Genomic DNA, 12,062 nt, shown 5'->3' with positions numbered 1-12,062 from the left:
ATATATTAACTGTCTGAGGAGCCATGTGGTGTATAATACGAAGTGTGGACCAATATTAGCAAGAACTGTAATTTAGATCCGACAAAGCATGCCTACTATTTAGATGCTACATGGCCCGACCAGCGGCGGAGCTAGCCGAAAATCACCGGGTAGGGGGGGCGTGAAACACATATCATCAATGTATGGGGAGGCCAAATGCTAAAAAAAAAATCCAATTTACACCTTACCTAGGAAAGTTGCTTTATTTTATTTTTGCTCTTTTGGTATTGTTTGTTCATGAATACTACTCTTGTGGTTGTAGATGGTGGGGAATCATCAAATCGAGATGGGGCTTTCACGGTAACGTCCAGAGGTACTACAACAACGTTATTTATATAAAATTAGTGCGGCATGTTGTTACTACAAATTAATATAAAGTGTTGCATTCCTCCTGATATCTTTGACATAGCTTGTGTTTTATGCTCAAGCTAGCAAGCTTTATTTTATTCTATTAATTTCATCTTGCAGAATGTGCTACGTCTTTTTATCGCTTTAGATATTTAGTGAAATATATCATAAAAATCACCACACAACGAGGCGCAACTAAGCCTGCACATTCAAATAACCTAGTATCATTGATCCGATGATCAATATAGTAAGAACATTAGAGAGAAAAACGGCGCGGCAATTGCACAAAATCGCACAAATCGCTCCAAGGATTGTTTGGGGGGGGGGGGGGGGAGGGGGGGCAGCGCCCCCTACCCCAACACAGCCCCACCACTCCTTATGACATATATGCACCGGCTTGCATGGAAGCACTTAGTGGAACACATTGCTCTCACACTATACTTCTGCAGCAGCAAAGTGTGGTGGTACTGGAATGATGCACCGACGCACAAAGCTATTTTTCCTGGAACCACCGGGGAAGCATCCAACACGCAAAGTCTTTGAGATGCATGCGTGTTTTTTATGTATTCACATTGCTTCCATTTTTATCTCCCATTATGTCAACTCGGCTTGTCTTGTTGCCAATACCTTTTATCACAAGGCAAGAGAGAGTACCATATAATATTACGCATGCATGTGATCTATCCCTACACAAAATCCAAATAGTTTAATTTCCTTTTGATATTTTATAACATTTATATGTTTCAAATCAAAAATTAGTTTTTTGATTATTATTTTTACATATTTGAACTCCCAGCACCAAGAACTTTCGAACAAAATCAATTTTGAATACATTCAGATATGTTTAAATTTCGATATTTCAGATGAGGGAAATCGGTTTTTTTGAATTAAGTGCAATAACTTTTTTGAATGTAGTGAAACCATTTTCTTGAAATGAGTGATTTTTTTCATGCATATGAAGCATACTTCTGTGTGAGATATGTAAAACTTATTATTTCAAAAATGCGAAACTAGTTACTTACACAATGTGATTCTAGTTATTGCAAATAATTTTAAATTATAATTTTCTGAAATAAGTGGAACCCAACCATTTTTTGACATTAATGAAACCATTTTTCATGCACATGGCACATATTTCAGTGTGAAATATGTTCAACTTGTTATTTCAAATATATGAAAATAGTATTTTTCAAATATACCAGTGCAACATTTTTAATGAAGATTTTTTAAAGATGTATATACTCATATTTTGAAATTAGTGAAACAAACTTTTGAAAAAATGAAATCAGTTTTAAAATATGTGTGAAATTTTGTTTTTTTTAAAACAAAGTGAAATGTGTTATATGAAATGAGTGAAATCAGTGTTTGAAATGAATGGAATCAATTTAAAAAAATGGGTGAACTATGTTTTTTATAAGAGCGATTGTTTTAAATGATTGGAATTTGTTATTGAAATGAGTGAAATGGTTTGTTTTAAATGAATGAAATCGGTTTTATGAAATAAACGAAGTTAGTTCTCTGAAATGACGGAAACCTGTGTTTTCAAATGTGCGAAATTGATGTTTTATGAAATGGACGAAGCCAGTTCTCTGAAATGGCTGAAACCTATGTTTTCAAATGTGTGAAATTGATGTTTTCATATCAGTTAAAATAGTTTGAACTGATTATTACTCCCTCTGTCTCAAAATAAGCGTCTTAAGCTTAGTACAATTTTGTACTAGAGCTAGTACAAAGTTGAGACAGTTATTTTAAGACGGAGGGAGTACAAATTAATTAAACTTGTTTTTTTATAATAGATGAAAGATATTTCAGTGTGTTTGTTAGTTCCATATTCTGGTTTGTGAAAATAGTCGAAGCCTTAGAAATCACTTCTATGAAATAGTGAAACATTTGAATGTTATATGAAACCGCTTTCAAACATAATTGGAATATATATGAAAAATGTAGTTCAAATATACCCAAAATTATCTTGTTTTGAAGGTCTTCACACGAAGAATTCAACTACATAAAAAAGTTTGAATAATGAAGATTTGGTTCAAGAGCTATGAATATGAGGATGAAAATAAAATGGGTGTCAAGTGTTGGGGTGAGAGAATGCATGCATGCATCATTCTCTCCACCACGCGCCTCCTCTATTAGGATAAGGCTGATCGTAATGGAAGTATCATAGGCAGTATCATGCATACTGATTAGACAATTTTGATGAGATGGCATAGAGTTAAATGGAGAAAGAGAGGGTAGAGTATCATATCATGATACTGTATCATATTAAATGATGTGCTACTATGTGTCGTGCATGCCAATAAATTAACTATCATATGATACTAACATATGATACTATGCATTACGAGTGTAGTATCATACACTAGTATCATATACATTATACTAGTATATGATACTTCCCATTACAACCAACCTAATGGGTAACCTTTAGTAGGGTAATGGGTAACCTTTAGGTTCATAGGTTTGGACCTTCCACGTGTTGCTTGGCGCTGGGAGCACTCCCCGATACATCTGCTCCTGTCAATTGTCCACACCAATATATCAGCTTGTGCTTCTGGTCCTAACTACGCCAATGCATTACTGATGTCGGGACATGGAGCACCGTCAATGCCCATACAAACGTCTTTTATTGAGTTTTTTTTTATCATTTATGCCACTAGTTGTGTCCCACTACTCAGTTTTGTTATTAGAAGTTACAGCTCCTCAAAAATGACATTGTTTCATGAGATACTTGCTAAAAAATGCCATTAGACACATAAAAAACTTCATGGTTTCGTTAGATGTTGGCTCAAAAATGTCATTAGACATTGATACTGTCAAACCAAATCTGCTGAGGATGTTACATGACCAAAATTCCTCTAAACCCGCATGTCGGCTCTCTCCATCTCACAATGGTAAGTGTGAGGCCCACTTGTCAAGAGTAAGAAAGCGAATAATTTCAGAGGAAAATACGAACAGTGTTGGGGATCGAGTCAGATCCATACTTTATCGTAGTGAGAAAGAGGAAGAGCTGACATGTGGCTACGGGTATTTTGGTTATATAACATGGTAAGCGGGCTTTGAGGCGATTGTAATGGTGTCTAGTGACATCTTTGAGCATGCATCTAACAGTCATTTGTGATAACGTTGAGACTCGTAGTGACAAAACTGAGTAGTGGAACATGAGTAGTGGCATAAATAATAAAACTATGTTTAATTATAAAGGATGCAATAGTCTTTTTCAGCTAATCACCAATCAGCTGCTCGGATTAAAATTTAAGTTGTTTAGTTTTTGCTTGATTTTTTGCCATGTCAAAGCCTAGCATCACAAATTATTTGCACCGGAGGTTGTGAAGCCTACGATACGCGGTTTTATCGTTCTCTTTATTTAAACGTCCACCACACATAAGCGTTCTTGCCCAGATGTCCATTTGGCACTCACGAACATGGAAATGGAAATTTCCTCGCTGCCCTACATCTCACCAAAGCATATGCCTGGGACGGGAGCACATAGTACATACACGGATAGCCACCAGTTACAGTCCAAATCATCGTTGCAAACAAGAGATGTGAAGATAAAGAACCGTCTGAAATCCTACACTACACGGGGAAAAAAACGCCCCAATCACCACCCTTCGCTCTCAATGCCCGGCCGAATGTCACTTCTACCAATCATGGCCGGCCTTTTTCCACGGAGCAAAGAAGCTGTGATCCTCGCAAGGTTTTAGAGGTAACAAGAACATATATACATACAAAGCGCACAGGCACAGCTGCAAGCCTGCAACGCTGGTTTTTACCCTAAATATGCACAGGGAATAATCCAAAGCTCCTTGGTAATTCAAAGTGTTCTTCCCTTCGTCCGGCGCCTATAAAAACCATGCATGGGCAAATGACATCTCTCATCTCAGACTCAGAGATCAACAGCCATCGTCTCACCCAAGATGAAGAGCATTTCTTTCTTCTCCCTGCTTCTCATTTGCCTTGCTGCACTGCAGCTGCACGCCAATGCCTCTCAGGAGGCCCAGCTGAGGGAGTTCATCTCGTCTAGGAGGAACAGCGACAGCACCGACACCTTCAAAGTGCGCAACATAGCCGACAGGGTCGCCAGCAGCCTGAGCGCGGAGAGCTCCGTCGCTGACCAGAGCTCCATGAAGGTGGCCGACATGATCACGGCGTTGCCCGGGCAGCCGGAGGGCGTCGACTTCAACCAGTACGGCGGGTACGTGACCGTCGACGAGGAGAACGGCCGCGCGCTCTTCTACTACCTCGTCGAATCGCCCTCCGGTGCCTCCGACAAGCCACTCGTGCTTTGGCTCAACGGAGGTTAGAATGATCAGCAAGAAGTTGATAAATCAAACATCTCTTGTACAAATTTCTCTAGGACAACAGTGACCCTTCTTGCATGCACAGGGCCAGGATGCTCGTCGCTGGGCTACGGGGCAATGCAGGAGCTGGGTCCGTTCCGAGTAACCGAGGACAACAAAACCCTCAGCAGAAACATGAACGCCTGGAACAACGGTAACCCAGCCATGGCTAGCTTCTTCTACCGGTTAAGTCCTTAAGCCTTTTAGACTCTAATACTTTGCTTGTGAAAAATAATGGCAGTTGCGAACGTGATCTTCCTGGAGTCGCCGGCCGGTGTGGGATTCTCTTACTCGAACACCTCCGCGGACTACGATCTCAGTGGAGACGAGAGAACCGCCGATGACGCCTACGTCTTCCTGGTGAAATGGCTGGAGAGGTTCCCGGAGTACAAGGGCCGCGCCTTCTATATCTCCGGGGAGAGCTTCGCCGGGCACTACGTGCCGGAGCTCGCTGCCACCATCCTGCTCCACAACACATACAACAACAGAACCATCATAAACCTTCAGGGCATCTTGGTAAGTTCAAGATGAAATGGAACATTGTACACTTTTTTTCTTCTTTTGAGTGCTAATGTTAGTCATGTTTTCTGTTGAAGGTTGGAAATCCGTACCTTGATTCCAACAGGAACATTAAGGGGGCGATCAACTACTACTGGACCCATGCGGTGATGTCTGACGAGGTCTACGCCAATATCACCATGAACTGCGACTTCGACAACGTGGATGGTACGTACACAAACGCCGCATGCAGCAGCGCCGTGGACGCGTTCCAACCAGGCAACATCGATGGCTACAACATATACGCTCCAGTTTGCATTGACGGGCCCAATGGAGGGTACCACTCCAGTGGCTATGTAAGCCAGTCATTCTTGTTTTTTTTTTCTGATGAAGAACTAGTCCATGCATGCATGTTCTGATCTGATCAGCTAACCGGTGTTTCTATCTTCAAACTCCAGTTACCTGGGTATGATCCTTGCAGTGATTATCCTACCCATGCCTACCTCAACGATCCAGCGGTGCAGATGGCTTTCCACGCTAGAATGACCAAGTGGGCCGGCTGCACGTAAGATCCTTCAACTTGCAGCTAATATGCACTTATTAATCGCTAATCAATTTCACCCGCACGTAGGCAACTCATGTGATTTGTACGTGCACGCAGAAACTTGAACTGGACGGATGCACCAATGTCCATGCTGCCAACCATCAAATGGTTGATCGACAGCAAACTTCCGATTTGGATATTCAGGTAACTGACTAGAGCAGTCTATTACTCTTAACAGACACTTCAAAATGTAGAGTCAAGTGTAGTAACAAACATGTCTCCATGTCTCAGTGGTGATTTCGATACCGTGTGCTCGCTTCCGGGGACGAGGTATTCTATCCAGGATCTTGGACTCTCTGTGACCACGCCATGGCGTCCATGGACAGCAAAGGAGGAGGTAATTGAATTCCCTATTGTGTACACTAGCATTCATCTTCATTAGATCACCTTGAAACTGTTGGTTTTTTACACTGATGGTTGCACTTGCAGGTGGGAGGCTATGTTCAGCAGTACGCGGGGGGATTCACATTCCTATCTGTGAGGGGAGCTGGCCATCTGGTTCCATCCTTCCAGCCTGAGAGGGCATTGGTGATGCTGAGCTCCTTCCTCCAAGGGGTGCTCCCACCTTACGTAGAACAGCAATGATTCATGGTGCCCATAAACTCCATCCATGAGATGCGGTTAGCGCCAAAGCATGATGACAAGTGTTGTGGATCAGTTGTCATAGTTTTCTCAATCCTTTCGAACGTTCATTTGCTTAATGTTGTGCCGTAATAGTTATTCACTTACTTGTATGTTGTATCCGGTTACTGTCGAGAATGGTTTGTCCTCTAATGGGCATGAATGTATTTTCAACGAATTTATGACAATATCTTAAATAAAAAAGAAATATTGTGCCTTATTGCGAGAATCTGCTGAACAACGAGAATGAGGTATCATCTAGTAATGGATGATACCTCGTCCGGTGCTACCGAATTGTTTGTATAATATATTTTGATAAGACTAGAGCATGAATATTGGATTAATAATATGAGAATTGAAAGTACAAGTATATGATTTATCGTATTTGACATTTGTATAGTTGTAAAATATTTATTGAATATAAGTACCAAAGTAGTTTTTTCATGCATGGCTGTATATTGAGGTAGTTTTTCCCCATGCATGGTTGCATGTTGAGGCGGGTATTTTTTCCATACATGTTTGCATGTTGAGTGAAATTTGAATATAAGTAGCATAATAGTTTTCTCATGAAAGGTTGCTTGTTGTGGTGGGTCTTTTCTAAAGTATGGTTTGCATATTCTTGTTCTTGTTGAAGATAAAGAAGATATGCTTTCATATTTTATGGTGGGTTAAACATAGAAATTCAAACCATCTTAGAAAAGAGTATTCTACTATCACTCATTTATTTCATCTTGCTTACAAAGTTGAACATGAGTGCAAGATCGACATCCCATGACATGAACTAACTTTTCTCCAAGATGATCTACATCTTTGGCATCATGTGCACCCACGACTTCCACATGTCATGCTGCTCCATCAACTTCTGCATTCAACCCCAACAAAGATACGACGAGACATACACCACCACCATCAACAAAAAGTACAACTACTACCACACAGAGTTCCTCATCCCCCGTGGCATCCATGGGCTAAACAAGTAATGTAAAATGTCGTTGTTGCACTTTTCTTGGTCACTACACAAATGATTGTTTGTCGAAGAGTGTCATGATCATTCATGAAAAATGGTGGGTACAAGGTTGCTAGTGACTATGATAAGGAGACTTTAGCTCTTATTGCCCACCAGACTAACATGGCAGTGAATCATGACCAAAATGCGCAATACATGATTGTCAAAGATGCAAATAAGTATGCTAGTTTGATTGCTCAACGGATTTTGAGCGTGTAATTGACCATGGCTGAGCAAAATTAAGGGCCCATCGCAAACCGGAGGAATAGATGGCAGATGCGCTGATCGAAGAGTCCTCGTTGCACCATCACGTCAAATATTTGAGATCCGAAGAGTGCACCCATTGTGGTCGTTGGAGTACATATCACTATGGCTAGTTGGTTGGGGGAACACCCCCGTGCAACTCGGGCCCCAAATCCACTATGTACAAACGATGTCATCATGGAAGAACGTGAGATCTGCCACCGAAAAGCTGCCAAACATGTGGCGGAGCCACCTCCGCCCTCTTTTTGCCAACACCACTACCAGAGATGACAAATGTCGACCAACTCCTAGATCAACAGAAGACACTAGAGGAAACATCATTGTGGCGGAGGAAGATCTGAAAGAAAAAATCCCACTGGTTTGGTCACCACCGACGCCCTGTAATCAAACCTAAGAACTCCAATCTCAATGGCTGGACTGAACAGAGAGAAAACTATGATGTCATCTCCTCGGCACGCCGAGGTGGGGTTAAAGATGTGGCAACTCTTATTCGACGACGTGTCATCACCCAGACCTTGCTTCACCCCTTAAAACCCTAAATCTAACCGTACATACAACCCGGATGCAAAACCCAAGGACTCAAATGTTCTCTTGTTACCTGAGCGGCACACTGAGGAGAAGAGAGCCCTCGTCTTGTTGGATTCCATATCTAATCGAATAAATTGACTTTTTATGGGCATTTTATTGGCAGCTATGAAGATAATTGCTCTAGCTATAGTTTAAGATAGTCCCCCCATTTTATAAAGTATACACGCTGGTTTAACAACGGCTACCAAATATTTGAGGGGCCCCTTCCTGAACCCATACATGTTTTTGTAGGTCTTAGTGTAACCGGTTTGTTTGAAAATATATGTACTCATATTTTTTCACCATGACGTGAATATAGTGTTATTTCTCTTTGTCCCGCTTCTATCTGGTCGTGATCCAAGTGGGTTCAAGTGATTGAAGCGCATATCTACGTCATGATGGTTATAGTTGATCTATGGAAAATTCTGCTTTTTCCATTCATTGTTCCTCTATGTTGTTTGTGAAATCTGGTTCTTTGGGAGTTATAGTTGATCGTTCTTTTTTAGTTCCATGTCTACCACGAAACTGAACATGAGAGTTTATTCACATCTAGCTCCTCGTAGATGAAATGAGAAAGCATGTAAATTTCACCTTTGGGCGGAGAAGGGAAAGGGGAGCGAAAACCGCTGAGGTATCGAAGGTTGTGAAGCTTTAGACTTCGGCGGCAAAAGAAAAATGATAGAAAAGAACCTTAGACTTCCATTTGGCACTCACATACACTGAAAGGAAAATAATTCCTTGCTGGTGTACATATCACCAAAGCATATACCTGTGCATACACGATTGGCAATTGGCTACCGTCCAAAGCATCATTCTAAATAAGAGATGTGAAGATAAAGAACCGTCTGAAATCATACACAACACGGGAAAAACCCCGTCCTAATCATATGACCGGCCGAATGTCAATTCGACCAATCATATGACCTTTTCCACGGAGCAAGGCAGCTGTGATCCTCTCAACGTTTTAGAGGAAACAAGAGCATACACATACAAGCGCACAGGCACAGCTGCAAGCCTGCAACGCTGTTTGTACCCGAAATTTACACGGTGAAGAATCCAAAGCTCCATGGCTCGGAGTGTTCTCTCTTCCCTTCTCCCTGCCCCTATATAAATCATGCATGCCAATGGTATCTCTCTCATCTCAGTCTCAGCTCAGAGATCAGCAACCATCTCGATGAAGACCATTTCTTCATTCTCCCTGCTTGTCCTCTGCCTGGCTGCGCTACAGCTGCACGCCAATGCCTCCCACCCCCACTCCCAGGAAGCTCAGCTCAGAAACTTCATCTCGTCTAGGAAGAACACCGCCAGCAGCACCGACACGTTCAGAGTGCGTAACATAGCTGACAGGGTCGGCGGCAGCCTGAGTGTGGAGACCGCCGCCTCTGACCAGAGCTCCATGAAGGCCGCCGACAAGATCACGGCGTTGCCCGGGCAGCCGGAGGGCGTCGACTTCGATCAGTACGGCGGGTACGTGACCGTCGATGCGGAGAACGGCCGCGCGCTCTTCTACTACCTCGTGGAGTCGCCTTCGGGTGCCTCGGACAAGCCGCTGGTCCTGTGGCTCAACGGAGGTTAGATAGAATGACCCATGCATACGTTGATAACTGAACATCTCTTGTGGGAATTTCTCTAGGACAGTACTGACTCAATGACACTTGTTGCATACACAGGGCCGGGATGCTCGTCGCTGGGCTACGGGGCGATGCAGGAGCTGGGGCCGTTCCGCGTGACCGAGGACAACAAAACGCTCAGCAGGAACGTCAACGCCTGGAACAACGGTATCCCATTTCTTTCTTCCCGTACTCATTAATCTTTGAATTTGTCAGAAGTTCCAGAAGGCTAACATGATTTTCAAGTGTGGAGTAAAGTGTGACAAATGATCAAATGCATGACAGTGGCAAACGTGATCTTCCTCGAGTCGCCGGCCGGAGTGGGATATTCCTACTCCAACACGTCATCCGACTACGACCTCAGCGGAGACGAGAGAACCGCCGACGACGCCTACGTGTTTCTGGTGAAATGGCTGGAGAGGTTCCCGGAGTACAAGGACAGGGCCTTCTACATCTCCGGCGAGAGCTACGCCGGACACTACGTGCCCGAGCTCGCCGCCACCATCCTGCTCCACAACACATACAACAACAGAACCGTCATAAACCTTCAGGGCATCTTGGTACGTCAAATTAACATTGAAACATTGCAAAAATTTGGGTTTCTCTGCTGAAAACAATAACTTGGATCCTGTCTTCTATATGTTGATGAAGGTGGGAAATCCGTACCTTGACGCGAACAGGAATATTAAGGGGGTGGTTGACTACTTCTGGACCCACGCGGTGATGTCGGACGAGGTCTACGCCAATGTCACCAAGAACTGCGACTTCGACAACTTGAATGGTACATTCACAGATGCCGCATGCATGGGAGCTGCCGTGGCGTTCGACTCTGGCTTCATCGATGGCTACGACATATACGCTCCGGTCTGCATTCACGCGCCCAATGGAACATACTACCCCGCTGGCTACGTGAGTCCACGGTTCTAATCTTTCTGAAGAACATCATTTTCTTATCAAAACGAGAGAGAAAAAAAGTGGACAACGACATTCTGTTTAAAAAAAAGAGAAACTAGCTCTATGTGCTGAACAGCTAACCGTTGTATTTTTTCCTCTTCAAAATGCAGTTAGCTGGGTATGATCCGTGCAGTTATTATCCTACGGATGCCTACCTCAATGATCCAGCGGTGCAGATGGCTTTCCACGCTAGAACGACAAAGTGGTCAGGCTGCGCGTAAGATCCTCCAACTGGAGCTAATGTACACTATTTTCACCCACACACTCGTATCTCATGTGATTTCTACATGTGTGCAGACACTTGAACTGGACAGATGGGCCAATGTCGATGCTGCCAACCATGAAATGGTTGATCGAAAGCAAGCTCCCGATTTGGATATTCAGGTAGCAGACAAGTACTAGTACTAGTACTACAACCCAATACTCTCACACCGTTTGAACGTACTTTAGCAGTAACAAACCTGCCTGCGCTTTTTAGTGGCGATTTTGATTCTGTGTGCCCGCTCCCGGCGACGAGGTATTCTATCCAGGACATGGCCCTCTCCGTGACCACCCCATGGCGTCCATGGACAGCAAAGGAGGAGGTAATTGAATTCCCTATTGTGAACACTAGCATTCATCCTAGATCACCCTGAAACTGGCGAATTTTTACAAGGCTGGTTGCGCACTTGCAGGTGGGAGGCTATGTTCAGCAGTACGCGGGGGGATTCACATTCCTATCTGTGAGGGGAGCTGGCCATATGGTTCCATCCTTCCAGCCTGAGAGGGCATTGGTGATGTTGAGCTCGTTCCTCCAAGGGGTGCTCCCACCTTACGTACAACAGAAATGATTCATGGTGATCCATAAAATTCCATCCATGTATGAAAGGTCTTGGTTATCGCCAAGCTTCATGACAAGTGCTGCCTACAATGTGGATGGAGTTGCCATAGTTTTTCAATCTCTTGGAACATTTGTTTGCTTATTAATGTGTGGTTTAGTTAATATACTTGTATCACCTTACTGTTGAGAATGGCTGTCATAGTGGACATGGATTTCTTTTGAACGAATATATTACAAGATCGTAAATAAAGATAATCATGCCTTATGTCTACCGTTGATTATTTCCCCAAGAACGCAAATGTTGCATCTCGCTGCAATCACAAAAAGGTAAGATATTTACAAGGCTAAGGCCCTGTTTGGAACCACAATAGATTATGATAATCTG

The 12,062-nt window shown here is 43.1% G+C and overlaps 1 protein-coding gene across 1 annotated transcript; it reads left to right on the top strand.

The window, feature by feature from the left end:
• Positions 1-4,310: 4,310 nt before the first annotated feature.
• LOC123396895 lies at positions 4,311-11,687 on the top strand. The gene is made up of 16 exons (XM_045091670.1): positions 4,311-4,692; positions 4,780-4,887; positions 4,975-5,249; positions 5,330-5,587; positions 5,690-5,796; positions 5,893-5,979; positions 6,067-6,172; positions 6,265-6,405; positions 9,450-9,864; positions 9,964-10,071; positions 10,189-10,463; positions 10,555-10,816; positions 10,972-11,074; positions 11,155-11,241; positions 11,336-11,459; positions 11,532-11,687. Exons 1-16 carry the CDS (start codon positions 4,311-4,313, stop codon positions 11,685-11,687), a joined length of 2,994 nt encoding a protein of 997 aa, XP_044947605.1.
• Positions 11,688-12,062: the final 375 nt, after the last annotated feature.

The sequence above is a fragment of the Hordeum vulgare genome, chromosome 5H, assembly GCF_904849725.1.
Source record: "Hordeum vulgare subsp. vulgare chromosome 5H, MorexV3_pseudomolecules_assembly, whole genome shotgun sequence".
Lineage (NCBI taxonomy): Eukaryota > Viridiplantae > Streptophyta > Magnoliopsida > Poales > Poaceae > Hordeum > Hordeum vulgare.
This window is presented reverse-complemented; position numbering and strand designations above follow the sequence as displayed.